The 15,744-nt window shown below is 43.4% G+C and overlaps 1 protein-coding gene and 1 long non-coding RNA gene across 2 annotated transcripts; both read right to left on the bottom strand.

Moving 5' to 3' along the window:
* Nucleotides 1–7,162: 7,162 nt before the first annotated feature.
* On the bottom strand, nucleotides 7,163–9,038 carry LOC149402582 (uncharacterized). The gene is made up of 2 exons (XR_016296169.1): nucleotides 7,991–9,038; nucleotides 7,163–7,625 (listed from the first exon to the last, which is right to left on the bottom strand). It is a non-coding gene; the product is annotated as an uncharacterized LOC149402582 (long non-coding RNA).
* A 130-nt stretch (nucleotides 9,039–9,168) lies between these two features.
* Nucleotides 9,169–14,422, bottom strand: LOC149402581 (uncharacterized). Its single transcript, XM_089608445.1, has 3 exons — nucleotides 13,552–14,422; nucleotides 12,053–12,176; nucleotides 9,169–11,006 (listed from the first exon to the last, which is right to left on the bottom strand). Exon 3 carries the CDS (start codon nucleotides 10,453–10,455, stop codon nucleotides 9,169–9,171), a length of 1,287 nt encoding a protein of 428 aa, XP_089464571.1. The 5' UTR covers nucleotides 10,456–11,006; nucleotides 12,053–12,176; nucleotides 13,552–14,422.
* Nucleotides 14,423–15,744: the final 1,322 nt, after the last annotated feature.

Raw genomic sequence — 15,744 nt, 5'->3', positions numbered from 1 at the left:
ACAGTGGAAATCCTTCGATTTAGAGTATAAGGATTTCAGTGTTAATACTCGAAATTTGCGCCTTGGTCTAGCGTCTGATGGTATGAACCCGTTCAGCATGATGAGCAGTAAATATAGTGTTTGGCCGGTTATACTCGTGAACTACAATCTCCCTCTAAAGTTGTGTATGAAGAGAAAGTTCTTGATGTTAACGCTTCTGATTTCAGGACCGAATCAACCAGGAAATGATATCGATGTTTATTTGGCACCATTGGTCGATGATTTGAAGATGTTATGGGAGAAAGGGATAGAAGTCAAAGACGCTTACTGTGGAGATTCCTTCAACTTAAGGGCAATGTTAATGTGGACTATTAACGACTTTCCTGCCTATGGAAACTTCTCAGGATACTCTGTGAAATGCTCGATTGGTTGTCCGATTTGCATGAAAGACATATCTTCCATCAGGTTGAAGCTTGGTAAGAAGACCGTTTTTCTTGGTCATAGAAGATTTTTACCAAGAGATCACTCATATAGAAGGTTGAAACAGGCATTTGATGGAAATACAAAAGAACGACCACCTCCTAGAATTTTGTCTGGTGAAGATGTCTATGAGATAGTTAAAAACGTCAATGAAGTGCTTGGGAAAAGAAAGCGGAGTGCTAGTACTAAAGAATCCTTCAAAGAGAATCCTTGGAAGAAGAAATCGATTTTCGACGACCTTCCTTATTGGAAGACACACTACGTTCGGCATTGTCTGGATGTTATGCACATCGAGAAAAATGTGTGTGAATCGTTTATTGGTACGCTTCTTGATGATCCAAATAAATCGAAAGACTGATTAAAATCTCGAATGGATCTCAAAGAGATGAATATAAGAAGCATTTTGCATCCCAAAGAAGGGGGTGGAAAAAAAATAAAATTGCCACCGACAAAGTACACTCTAGATCGAAAGGAGAAGAAGAAGTTGTGTAGCTGGTTTGCTTCTATTAAAGTCCCCGATGGTCATTCATCAAACTATAAGAGGTTCGTGTCTTTGAAAGATTTGAGACTTATTGGAATGAAGACTCACGACTGTCATGTACCGCTACAACAAATGTTGCCTCTTGCTTTGCGAGGAATTGTGCCAAAAGATGTGAGATTCGCAATATCAAAGATATGTGTATTCTTTAACTCAATTTGCTCGAAGGTCATCGATCCTACTCGTCTAGATTTAATGCAGTCAGAATTGGTGAAAACTCTCTGCTTGCTCGAAAAGTTCTTTCCACCTTCGTTTTTCGACATCATGGTTCATTTAACCGTTCACTTGGTACGTGAAGTGAAATTATGTGGGCCCGTGTTTTTACGGTGGATGTATCCAATCGAACGTTACATGAAAGTGTTGAAAAGCTACGTGAAGAACTACAATAGCCCGAAGGAAGCATAGTTGAAAATTACATAGCAGAAGAGTCGGTTGAGTTTTGTTCTGAGTATTTAGCTAAAGCAGACGAAATTGGGGTACCCAAAAACACCAATTTTGATTCAAAAGCTCTATCTATAGGTATGATTTTGACACTTTATTTGTTACTTTAAATTATGAGCGTTCTTGTTTAAGTATGTTTTTATTTATAGGTACCTATTCGAGTGTCAACCGAAAAGAATGGGAGCAAGCCGGTCTCCATGTGCTACACAACGTTTCCGAGGTCATGCCATTTGTGGATATTCATTTGAATGAGTTGAGAGTGAATAATCCAAAGAAAGGCAGAAATGAAAAATGGTTACAAGAAGAGCACAACCGTTTGTTTCAGAACTGGCTTGGAAAACGCTTATTTAAAGAGGCAGGACATTCATCTACATTGAGTAAACTATCTGACGGGCCTTCCTCAATGGTTACAAGGTACACTGCTTGGTCTGTTAATGGTTTTACATTTTACACAAGAGAGAGAGACAACAAGCATCCCGTTCAAAATAATGGTGTTACATTGTTTGCCGAAGCATTGCATGTTTCATCGGCCAAAGATAAGAATCCAAAAATGCTTTTATGAACTATTATGGATACATTGAAGACATTTGGGAACTTGATTATTGCGGGTTGTGAGTCCATTATTCAAGTGCAAATGGGCAGATAATAATCATGTTAAAGTTGATAATGACGGAGTTACAGTTGTCGACTTTAGACAGATTGGCTACGAGAATGATTAATTTATTTTGGCTTCGCAAGCAAGTCAAGTGTTTTATGTTTCGGATCCAGCCAATCCAAAGTTATCGTTAGTAGTTCATATGAAAGCGAGAAATAGTAACGATGAAGAAGACAAAGACATGTCTAGCATTCCACCGTTCACATCGGGATTACCTCCTATTGATCAAGATATGGATGATTTTGATGATGATGATGTTTCTCATCTACTTCGTAAGGATATAGATCCTATTTTTGTTTGATTTAGAACAGTTAACAATGTATTTTCATTTTGGATTTTATGTTATTCTCTTATGGACAACATTATTCCTCGTTTAAAATATCATTTCTAGACTCTTGCCGCGGCGATGTTGGTTTTCCGCCGCGGCGAGGACTTTCTACAACGCCTTAAAAAGCGTTGTAGAATCTCTCGCCGCGGCGACTATATTATTACGCCGCGGTGAGTACAACTTGCCGCAGCGAGAATATCATGTCGCCGCGGCGAGGTCATGTTTAAAAAAATGCATGCTCTCGGTAAGTTTCTCGCCGCGGCTAAGTTGGTTTGGCGCCGCAGCGACATGAAGTCGCCGCAGCGAGAATATCATGTCGCCGCGGCGAGATCATGTTTAAAAAATGTATATTTTATGTAAGTTTCGCGCCGCGGCGAGACGTTTCTAGAATGTTTGAGGAAGCGTTGTAGAATCCCTCGCCGCGGCGACTATGTTATTTCGCCGCGGCGAGAAAATTATGTCGCCGCGGCGAGGTCATGTTTAAAAAAATGCATGCTCTCGGTAAGTGTCTCGCCGCGGCGAAGTTGATTTTTCGCCGCGGCGAGGACTTTCTACAACGCTTGGAGAAGCGTTGTAGAATCCCTCGCCGCGGCGAAGTAGAAATCTCTCCGCGGCATCAATTCCACGCCGCGGCGAGAACATTACATAGCCGCGGCGAGATTAGAGTATAATCACCTCATCATTCATATTTCACTTTCTTTCCCATTTTAAACCTGTTTTTCAACAAAAAAAAATTACCATTCAAATAAAAACCTTCACACATTCAGATTTCACAAGCGGTAAATATTAACATCTTGAAATTAAGAAGAGTCTCAAATATATAATCAAGTCTCAAACACACATTAAATAAAACGCGAGTCTTAAACATAAACATAAACATAAACAAACCAAGCGAGTATTAAACTTAATTTAAATTTCAAAAGAGTCTGAAATTGTTATTGAGGAGTGGTGTTGTTGGTTTACTCGTCATTCGGTGGTGGTGGTGGTGGTGAGTGCGCCGGATATTGAGGAGGTGCCATATGCGGTGGGTACGGATAGTCGGAGTATTGAGGATATGGAGGAAATAACACCTGGTTCTCTTGGTTGATGTCCCACCGAGAGTAGAGATCGTTCAATTGGTTGATGTGAGAGGCACCATACTCTGCTTGTTGGTGCATGTACTGTTGCGTGTGTTGGAACCCGCCGACGAGATAATTGGAGCATTGAGCTATGTAGTTGTTGTCGCACGAAAATGAACAACGATTAAATACCTCGGGCGGTTCGATCCAAGGCCGGACCAAGTGATCGCGCCCGGGCCAAAAATGGGAGCTCGTAGACCGAGCTGCACCCTCCAGACCCTGAGGTGTGTTTTGGGGGGTGTGACCGTGCCAAGGGTTGGCTGCCTACGTACCCTTTAGTCGGGATCAGGTCAGAACGTAGTTCAATTTGTGTATTGGGGGCTATCTTGGGCTCAGTGGCTTTGGGAATCCAAGACTTTAGAGTAGGACCCGGCTCGTAGCTTCTAGTGAAGGCTTTAGAGGGGTCGCGTGCTCGTAGCTCGGAGTTCTAGCTCAAGGGCCAAGAAGCGGGAGAGCGGTGTGTACCGCAGAAGCTCGGGTCACAGAAGAGGAGCGCGCTCCCTCTCGTGGAGGGGGGTCCTTGTGTTTCTGAGCCGAGGGAGGAGTAGTGCGCGCTCTTGGAAATGTCACAAGAGGGCGAGAGAGAGTTCTCGAGAGAAGAGAAGTGTTGTTGGCGTCAACCAGAATGTAAGTTGTGTCAAAAAACCGGGGATCTCTTTTCCTTCCCCAAGGGGGGGTATTTATAGTTGTGGAGAGAGGCCTTGGGCCGGCCCCTTGAGGCCCACCGGGTGGCCGGGAGCGGGGCGCGCGAGGCTTCCCGCCCAAGAGGGCGCAGGGCGCGCGGGTCATGTCACCTGGATGGGTGCGGGGCGTGCCGGGGGCAGAATTTGGCTAGGCGCGGCGTGCCCGGCAGCGGGCGTGCCTGGCCGAGGCGGCACGAGTGCTCGACCGAGGTGGCCGAAGTGGTAAGAATGCTCGGCCGAGGTGACCGAGGTGGCAAAGACGCTCGGCCGAGGTGGCCGAGGTGGCAAGGACGCTCGGCCGAGGTGGCCGAGGTGGCAAGGACGCTCGGCCGAGGTGGCCGAGGTGGCAAGGACGCTCGGCCGAGGTGGCAAGGACGCTCGGCCGAGGTGGCCGAGGTGGCAAAGACGCTCGGCCGAGGTGGCCGAGATGGCAAGGACGCTCGGCCGAGGTGGCCGAGGTGGCAAGGACGCTCGGCCGAGGTGGCCGAAGTGGCAAAGACGCTCGGCCGAGGTGAGCGAGGTGGCAAAGACGTTCGGCTGAGGTGGCAAGGACGCTCGGCCGAGGTGGCCGAGGTGGCAAGGACACTCGGCCGAGGTGGCAAAGACACTCGGCCAAGGTGTGTGCAGGACGGGAGGCCAGGGCGCGCAGGAGTGCGTGCGCGGACCGGGAGGCCGGGGCGCGGGTGCGTCAGGGCGCTCGGGCCTGGTGGCCCGTTGGGCTTCCGGCCGGAAAAGCCCGGCCGGCCTTGAATCTTTTTTGAATTTCCGGTGTCCCGAAAACGACTGGTAACATTAGCCCCCTAAGTTTACGGCTTACGGGACGTAAGTCGTGAACTTTTAGAAAAGAAAAGGGCGTTGAGATGATTTCTGTCACGACCCGCGAGCCTTAGCTCGCCCGCGAGCCGCGGCAGATTTCTCCGTATCTTACTTGACATAAATAAAATTCATAAAAACTTTGGTGGAAGCGCTTCCAGAAAACATTTTCTAGAAAAACTTATAAAATATTTACATAAACGTCTCAAAAATATGGGCGAATTTTTCGTTTTTCTTAAAACATACTATTTAAAACTTTACAAACAAAAGACTCGTCTTTTAAAAACAAAATAGACTCATTCGCCCTTGACTTAGCCACAGGTCGGCAGCCGTACATACACACGCCTACTTACTTACCGGTTTCGCTGATGCTCTGCTCAGTCTTCTTTGGCCTTTCCTTTATCTACAATATCAAGATAATAACTGTGAGTCGAAAGACTCAGTAAGCGGATATCTACATATCTAATGCACAATGCACATAACACATAAACAATACATAACATGAGATCATATCTTTTCATAACTTGCGGAAGTATCGGCTTAGGTCCCGATAAATCCACAATACTTGAGAATCAATCGGCTTAGGTCCCGACAGATTCATCTTACTTAAGAACCAATCGGCTTAGGTCCCGATAGATTCATCTGCTTAGGAATCACTCAGCTTAGGTCCCGAGAGATCCCCCTTGCTTAAGAATTCACCAGCTTAGGTCCCGGTGATTCACATCATAACATACTTGCTTTAATCATAACTATGGAATTACCAGCTTAGGTCCCGGTAACTCCTCTTACTTGAGAATATGCCAGCTTAGGTCCCGGCAATTCCCATCATACAATACATTTCCAGCTCGGGATCCCTTAATGATATCCGCACGACACATGTCTTATTGGCGCCAGACAGGAGGGTGCACAGTCTCCTGCCTAATCCCCATGTGGTACCAGCACGAAACATAATAGGTACCTGCTAACAAGGGGTATATGTCGGAGGCGGTACCATTCTATGTTTTCTCTTTAATTAACTTAACATGAGAGACTGCTTAATTCGGGTTTAATCCCGATCTTAACATATATTCTTTTCGCTTATTAACTCGTAACTTATAAGATCTTGAGATGCGACTCCCAAAGATCCTATCATAATATTCTCGCTTTTGAATACGACTCTTAACTTCAGTCTCTCATAATCCAGTTCACTAGGACTGGATCTCTTGGAAGGAAAACTAACTAAACACATAGCAAAGGCTCGGGTTCCTAGTTACCTCTAGCCATTTTTGTTAGCCGGACTAATTCCGTTTCCCAATTCGTTAGTGGCTTAAAGCCCTTAATCTTGATAGTGACTTATCTCTTGGCTTATCTTAATCTTGCTTACTAGAAAGCATATAAAGAATGCACGTACAATATATGTATATATAAAGATATATATAATATTTCTTGATATTGTAGGTGCCTATAATCCACTTACCCGGATAACGATTCTTTCGAATCCTGAGATCTTCTCTTCCAAATAAAAGGGTTCTTCTTAACTTCACGTATAACCCAGTCCTCGTAAGCTTCTCCTGCTAATCCTTATAGCAATCTGGACGTATCTATGGAAGAGAAAGATCGAACATCGAGCATACTCAGCATCTCGTCCATTGATCTACTAACGTACACACTTCTACTAAAAGAAAGCTCATAAGGAATGCATTCAAAACGTCCTCCTAGTGACAGAACAGAGAATACATGACAGAACAAACATCAGGGAAAACATGACAGAACAGAGACGGGAAAGAATCGACGCCTAAGAACAAGGCCTTAACAACTTCCGTGATCTAGGCTAAGAAACGCCCCGCTATTCGACCACCTATTCTTTTGACGGGACAAAGCCCATTGCTTAGGATAGGTTCCCGAAGGTCGAAACTAAAAGAAAAGAACGTATAAAGAAACTCTTACTAACAATCTATAGAATACGTAAGTTATATGAAAATAACTCAAACCGACACTTCTCAAATGTGGTTTAGAAAATATTTTATGACTTGTCTCTTTTTATTGACAAGTTATAATGTTTGAGAACGTAAATAAAACATTTCTCGTTGATATTCTTTTTCCAAATTAAAAGAGTCGAGCTTATAGTCGAACTCGATTTTTAATACATAATTAAGATAAATATACTAAATAATTACGTGAATAATCAACGAGTTTAATAATGATACATATTAATTATTTTTTCTTAACGACTTACATAAAACGAGCTCGATTATAAAACATACATATTGATATTATATCGCAACTCTCATAATCTAGAACGACCCAACAAAAATAATTATAGGTTCGCACTAGCACGAGTCGAGACTCGGGAAATTTCTCGACTTTCTAACACTAAACCGAGACTTCGCGAGTCTCCGAACGAAACCCGACAGCCGTGAACAGCCCCCCGAGAGCCGCCACAAAGTCGCTGCCGTTCCCGACCCAACAGCTCGTCCCAACCGAGCCGATGAACCTCGCTGACCAGCCCCGCTCCGTCGTCACTCGCGCAACAGCTCCGCCAACCTTCGGACAGCCTCTTCGCCATCCCGAGCCGCTGCCCCGAGACCTGTTCAGCCCACCTAAAACGAGCCTAGACTCTCAACATATATAACTCACACGCACACCAACGAAACAACCGTTAACTCCTATTCTCAACTAGAAAAAACAAAATCAATTCAAATCCAACATCACACGGCCAAAACAGACCCACACCAAACCAGATTAGCGATCAACACATCCACACACGCACGGCCAGCCCTAAACCAGAGAATTCCATACTAAAATGGGGCTTGACTAAGCAAATATTCAAATATCGAATCCAAACCAAGAGATAACCCGGAAACAACACTAATCCATGCCATGATTACACAAAAACACTCAGAGAGAAAAGCCCCAAATTCCAAAATTCAAACCCTAGAATCCGGATTCCAAAATTAGGGGAACCAAAAATCTAACCTTAATTCCGTGAAATCTCTTCTCTCCGGTGCTCGTTCCTTCTGTTTCCGGCGATTTCTCTCGGTCCGGTGTCCTCGGCGTGCTCGCGGCGGCGCTGGTTCCTTCTCGGCCGCGCGTGGGTTGCGCTCGGGCTCGGTGGCTGGCTGGATGGCGCGCGCACAGGCTGGTGCTGGTAGTCGCGCGTCCTCTCCTTCTCAGTCTCGCTCTCTCGCTCTCTTCTCTCTTTCTCGGCCTTTCTCTTCCCCGAGCTCTCTCTCTCTCCCGCTCAGTTTTCTTCTGCTTCTTCTTTTCTCTTCTTTTCCTTTCTTTTTTTTTTCTGGTTTGCCGACTCTTTTCTTCTTCACTCGGCCAAGTGATACTTATCACTTTGTGAAGAAGATGAGTCATAGATGACGTGGCAAGCTAGGAAGAAAACATCTTATTTACAATCCAAACTCTTTTCCTTGTTTTCTTTCAAATGGGTCCCTTAAAATTGTTACAACCACGTCCTTTCATACAATCATTTAATTAAATCCATCACCGAACGGATTATAATTATATGATTTGAATCGAGAATTTTCTCGTTCGTTCTCGAATAATTTAAATATATTTAAGGTTTCTCGGAATTAATTCTCGTCCTTAAGAATTTATTTCTTAATTTAATTTCCGGAATGTTTCCTCGGAATTAATTTACTAATCGAGATAAACTCGATAATTCCTTTGTTTATTCCGAGATTTCCATAACCTTAATATATTTAAAATTAATTCGATAAATCCATTGGAGTATAATTCACTCGAGAATTTAGTTGTAACAACGGAAACTCGCTTATTACTTCCAAATCTCCAAATACGAGTGACGCAGAACCTTGTCCTTACAATCCCTACCCCCTTAAGTTAGTTTCGTCCTCGAAACTTAAAGAAAAGCAGGGTACTCCTTTTGCATCACACTATTGAGTTTCCAGATAATTTTCCATCTTCAGAAAAGAAGAGAGGATATAACTTCCTCTAAACATGTCATCGCTTAATGAACAGCAGATTGATTCTAGTCTTAAGATAGTCACTTCCTAACTGTTAGATATAACTAACCAGGAATCTACTCCATCATCTATCAAGATCAAGAACTTGACTAGGTCACAACAGACGAACATGCATAGTTCCCACATACAGGAATGCATAACTGAAGAGTAAAGGATAGGAATCTAACCGGTTCTTCCAGACGATGACTCCTTTACTTCATCTCCATAGATGCTAAAGACGCGAGCTTTGGCCTTAGGTTGATTCTTCAGGTAAGCGATCTTCTCTTCTGAAACGTGACAATCCCGTGCAAAATGACCTTCTAAGCCACACCGGTAGCAGCTTGAGGTTCCTATGCGACACTCACCTGAGTGCTTTCTGCCGCACTTGTTGCACGTAGGGAAATCATTAACCCTTGGCCTCTTGTACTTGTTCTCGTTTTGATTTCCTCTGTAGCTTCCTTCATTTCCCTGCGCCCTAGACCTGGAGTTTCTATCCCAACTCTTTTTCTTCTTGTCGGTGAAGTTCTTCTTCTCGACTTCTGCTACAGATTCCTGTAGGATGGTCATTGACTCGCTAGCTGGATTGACTTGTGCTATACGCCAACCGTCAATCCTTAATGCTCTTTGAACGACATTCGCATAAGTTCGTGGCCCAACGTCGCCACTATCAACCTGACGCACAATTTCCACATTGAGTCCATGCATAAACTTCATCTTGCGCGACTGATCCGTCGGTACCATAGAGGGCGAAAACTTTGCAAGCTCATCAAACTTGGCTATATACTCAGCTACAGAGAGCTTCCCTTGCTTAAGATCCATAAACTCTCGTACCTTACCCGAGAGATTAGCTTCACCCAGGTACTTCTCATAAAATAGGTTGATAAAACGATTCCATGTAATATGAGAAACATCATCATAGAGTGCGATTACTTCCCACCAACTTCGAGCTTCAAGTTCCAGCTGGTTCACAGCACATGCAACCCTCTCAGCATCTGTAAGTTGCATGTACGTGAAGATCTGTTGGATCCTTTTAATCCAATTTTCCGCAAGGGAAGGATCAGCATCTCCATTGAAAGTCGGTGGTTTCTGCTTACGAAAACGCTCATATACAGGCTCCCCGACAGTCGGTGCCATTATCGGAATCTGGAACAGCGGAACCTCATCTGGCGCCATAGCTTGAGCTTGTGGTGGCGCTTGTACATTCTGACCATCTGGATTCCTATTCATATTTGGCACGTGCTCACCTTGTCCTCCAGGTTGTTCTGGTCGATGCGCCTGGGGTTCAGGGTCTTGTTGTCCCTGTGGAGGTTGCTGCTCATTCATTCGTGCAATAAGTTGCGTGATCAACCTGTTCTGCTCTTCTATTTGAGCATCCCTTCGACGAGCATCTTCTGCTTGGCGCTCTAAAGCCCTGCTAATCTCAGTCATTTCTTGTGAAAGATTCGTCTGCGTTTGCTTCTTAGGTCCCATTCTTAATCTCTACTTCACCTATAAGTAGGAATGGGTAAGCACACGGTTATCCTAATATAACCACTATCTTTCACAAAGACTCAACAAGATATTATAGATAAGGCTATCTTGGACATCAACTGACTTATAAGTAAGTAAGATAGTGTATGTACGACCACAAGTCTACAGAAACGGCTCAACCTGGGCTCTGATACCAAAAATTCTGTCACGACCCGCGAGCCTTAGCTCGCCCGCGAGCCGCGGCAGATTTCTCCGTATCTTACTTGACATAAATAAAATTCATAAAAACTTTGGTGGAAGCGCTTCCAGAAAACATTTTCTAGAAAAACTTATAAAATATTTACATAAACGTCTCAAAAATATGGGCGAATTTTTCGTTTTTCTTAAAACATACTATTTAAAACTTTACAAACAAAAGACTCGTCTTTTAAAAACAAAATAGACTCATTCGCCCTTGACTTAGCCACAGGTCGGCAGCCGTACATACACACGCCTACTTACTTACCGGTTTCGCTGATGCTCTGCTCAGTCTTCTTTGGCCTTTCCTTTATCTACAATATCAAGATAATAACTGTGAGTCGAAAGACTCAGTAAGCGGATATCTACATATCTAATGCACAATGCACATAACACATAAACAATACATAACATGAGATCATATCTTTTCATAACTTGCGGAAGTATCGGCTTAGGTCCCGATAAATCCACCTTACTTGAGAATCAATCGGCTTAGGTCCCGACAGATTCATCTTACTTAAGAACCAATCGGCTTAGGTCCCGATAGATTCATCTGCTTAGGAATCACTCAGCTTAGGTCCCGAGAGATCCCCCTTGCTTAAGAATTCACCAGCTTAGGTCCCGGTGATTCACATCATAACATACTTGCTTTAATCATAACTATGGAATTACCAGCTTAGGTCCCGGTAACTCCTCTTACTTGAGAATATGCCAGCTTAGGTCCCGGCAATTCCCATCATACAATACATTTCCAGCTCGGGATCCCTTAATGATATCCGCACGACACATGTCTTATTGGCGCCAGACAGGAGGGTCTCCTGCCTAATCCCCATGTGGTACCAGCACGAAACATAATAGGTACCTGCTAACAAGGGGTATATGTCGGAGGCGGTACCATTCTATGTTTTCTCTTTAATTAACTTAACATGAGAGACTGCTTAATTCGGGTTTAATCCCGATCTTAACATATATTCTTTTCGCTTATTAACTCGTAACTTATAAGATCTTGAGATGCGACTCCCAAAGATCCTATCATAATATTCTCGCTTTTGAATACGACTCTTAACTTCAGTCTCTCATAATCCAGTTCACTAGGACTGGATCTCTTGGAAGGAAAACTAACTAAACACATAGCAAAGGCTCGGGTTCCTAGTTACCTCTAGCCATTTTTGTTAGCCGGACTAATTCCGTTTCCCAATTCGTTAGTGGCTTAAAGCCCTTAATCTTGATAGTGACTTATCTCTTGGCTTATCTTAATCTTGCTTACTAGAAAGCATATAAAGAATGCACGTACAATATATGTATATATAAAGATATATATAATATTTCTTGATATTGTAGGTGCCTATAATCCACTTACCCGGATAACGATTCTTTCGAATCCTGAGATCTTCTCTTCCAAATAAAAGGGTTCTTCTTAACTTCACGTATAACCCAGTCCTCGTAAGCTTCTCCTGCTAATCCTTATAGCAATCTGGACGTATCTATGGAAGAGAAAGATCGAACATCGAGCATACTCAGCATCTCGTCCATTGATCTACTAACGTACACACTTCTACTAAAAGAAAGCTCATAAGGAATGCATTCAAAACGTCCTCCTAGTGACAGAACAGAGAATACATGACAGAACAAACATCAGGGAAAACATGACAGAACAGAGACGGGAAAGAATCGACGCCTAAGAACAAGGCCTTAACAACTTCCGTGATCTAGGCTAAGAAACGCCCCGCTATTCGACCACCTATTCTTTTGACGGGACAAAGCCCATTGCTTAGGATAGGTTCCCGAAGGTCGAAACTAAAAGAAAAGAACGTATAAAGAAACTCTTACTAACAATCTATAGAATACGTAAGTTATATGAAAATAACTCAAACCGACACTTCTCAAATGTGGTTTAGAAAATATTTTATGACTTGTCTCTTTTTATTGACAAGTTATAATGTTTGAGAACGTAAATAAAACATTTCTCGTTGATATTCTTTTTCCAAATTAAAAGAGTCGAGCTTATAGTCGAACTCGATTTTTAATACATAATTAAGATAAATATACTAAATAATTACGTGAATAATCAACGAGTTTAATAATGATACATATTAATTATTTTTTCTTAACGACTTACATAAAACGAGCTCGATTATAAAACATACATATTGATATTATATCGCAACTCTCATAATCTAGAACGACCCAACAAAAATAATTATAGGTTCGCACTAGCACGAGTCGAGACTCGGGAAATTTCTCGACTTTCTAACACTAAACCGAGACTTCGCGAGTCTCCGAACGAAACCCGACAGCCGTGAACAGCCCCCCGAGAGCCGCCACAAAGTCGCTGCCGTTCCCGACCCAACAGCTCGTCCCAACCGAGCCGATGAACCTCGCTGACCAGCCCCGCTCCGTCGTCACTCGCGCAACAGCTCCGCCAACCTTCGGACAGCCTCTTCGCCATCCCGAGCCGCTGCCCCGAGACCTGTTCAGCCCACCTAAAACGAGCCTAGACTCTCAACATATATAACTCACACGCACACCAACGAAACAACCGTTAACTCCTATTCTCAACTAGAAAAAACAAAATCAATTCAAATCCAACATCACACGGCCAAAACAGACCCACACCAAACCAGATTAGCGATCAACACATCCACACACGCACGGCCAGCCCTAAACCAGAGAATTCCATACTAAAATGGGGCTTGACTAAGCAAATATTCAAATATCGAATCCAAACCAAGAGATAACCCGGAAACAACACTAATCCATGCCATGATTACACAAAAACACTCAGAGAGAAAAGCCCCAAATTCCAAAATTCAAACCCTAGAATCCGGATTCCAAAATTAGGGGAACCAAAAATCTAACCTTAATTCCGTGAAATCTCTTCTCTCCGGTGCTCGTTCCTTCTGTTTCCGGCGATTTCTCTCGGTCCGGTGTCCTCGGCGTGCTCGCGGCGGCGCTGGTTCCTTCTCGGCCGCGCGTGGGTTGCGCTCGGGCTCGGTGGCTGGCTGGATGGCGCGCGCACAGGCTGGTGCTGGTAGTCGCGCGTCCTCTCCTTCTCAGTCTCGCTCTCTCGCTCTCTTCTCTCTTTCTCGGCCTTTCTCTTCCCCGAGCTCTCTCTCTCTCCCGCTCAGTTTTCTTCTGCTTCTTCTTTTCTCTTCTTTTCCTTTCTTTTTTTTTCTGGTTTGCCGACTCTTTTCTTCTTCACTCGGCCAAGTGATACTTATCACTTTGTGAAGAAGATGAGTCATAGATGACGTGGCAAGCTAGGAAGAAAACATCTTATTTACAATCCAAACTCTTTTCCTTGTTTTCTTTCAAATGGGTCCCTTAAAATTGTTACAACCACGTCCTTTCATACAATCATTTAATTAAATCCATCACCGAACGGATTATAATTATATGATTTGAATCGAGAATTTTCTCGTTCGTTCTCGAATAATTTAAATATATTTAAGGTTTCTCGGAATTAATTCTCGTCCTTAAGAATTTATTTCTTAATTTAATTTCCGGAATGTTTCCTCGGAATTAATTTACTAATCGAGATAAACTCGATAATTCCTTTGTTTATTCCGAGATTTCCATAACCTTAATATATTTAAAATTAATTCGATAAATCCATTGGAGTATAATTCACTCGAGAATTTAGTTGTAACAACGGAAACTCGCTTATTACTTCCAAATCTCCAAATACGAGTGACGCAGAACCTTGTCCTTACAATCCCTACCCCCTTAAGTTAGTTTCGTCCTCGAAACTTAAAGAAAAGCAGGGTACTCCTTTTGCATCACACTATTGAGTTTCCAGATAATTTTCCATCTTCAGAAAAGAAGAGAGGATATAACTTCCTCTAAACATGTCATCGCTTAATGAACAGCAGATTGATTCTAGTCTTAAGATAGTCACTTCCTAACTGTTAGATATAACTAACCAGGAATCTACTCCATCATCTATCAAGATCAAGAACTTGACTAGGTCACAACAGACGAACATGCATAGTTCCCACATACAGGAATGCATAACTGAAGAGTAAAGGATAGGAATCTAACCGGTTCTTCCAGACGATGACTCCTTTACTTCATCTCCATAGATGCTAAAGACGCGAGCTTTGGCCTTAGGTTGATTCTTCAGGTAAGCGATCTTCTCTTCTGAAACGTGACAATCCCGTGCAAAATGACCTTCTAAGCCACACCGGTAGCAGCTTGAGGTTCCTATGCGACACTCACCTGAGTGCTTTCTGCCGCACTTGTTGCACGTAGGGAAATCATTAACCCTTGGCCTCTTGTACTTGTTCTCGTTTTGATTTCCTCTGTAGCTTCCTTCATTTCCCTGCGCCCTAGACCTGGAGTTTCTATCCCAACTCTTTTTCTTCTTGTCGGTGAAGTTCTTCTTCTCGACTTCTGCTACAGATTCCTGTAGGATGGTCATTGACTCGCTAGCTGGATTGACTTGTGCTATACGCCAACCGTCAATCCTTAATGCTCTTTGAACGACATTCGCATAAGTTCGTGGCCCAACGTCGCCACTATCAACCTGACGCACAATTTCCACATTGAGTCCATGCATAAACTTCATCTTGCGCGACTGATCCGTCGGTACCATAGAGGGCGAAAACTTTGCAAGCTCATCAAACTTGGCTATATACTCAGCTACAGAGAGCTTCCCTTGCTTAAGATCCATAAACTCTCGTACCTTACCCGAGAGATTAGCTTCACCCAGGTACTTCTCATAAAATAGGTTGATAAAACGATTCCATGTAATATGAGAAACATCATCATAGAGTGCGATTACTTCCCACCAACTTCGAGCTTCAAGTTCCAGCTGGTTCACAGCACATGCAACCCTCTCAGCATCTGTAAGTTGCATGTACGTGAAGATCTGTTGGATCCTTTTAATCCAATTTTCCGCAAGGGAAGGATCAGCATCTCCATTGAAAGTCGGTGGTTTCTGCTTACGAAAACGCTCATATACAGGCTCCCCAACAGTCGGTGCCATTATCGGAATCTGGAACAGCGGAACCTCATCTGGCGCCATAGCTTGAGCTTGTGGTGGCGCTTGTA

The sequence above is a fragment of the Urtica dioica genome, chromosome 3 (genome assembly GCF_054948205.1).
Source record: "Urtica dioica subsp. dioica isolate 48M chromosome 3, U.dioica_male_clone48M_v1_H2, whole genome shotgun sequence".
Taxonomy (NCBI): domain Eukaryota; kingdom Viridiplantae; phylum Streptophyta; class Magnoliopsida; order Rosales; family Urticaceae; genus Urtica; species Urtica dioica.
The sequence above is the reverse complement of the archived record's forward strand: the minus strand, read 5'-3'. Positions and strand labels throughout refer to the sequence as shown.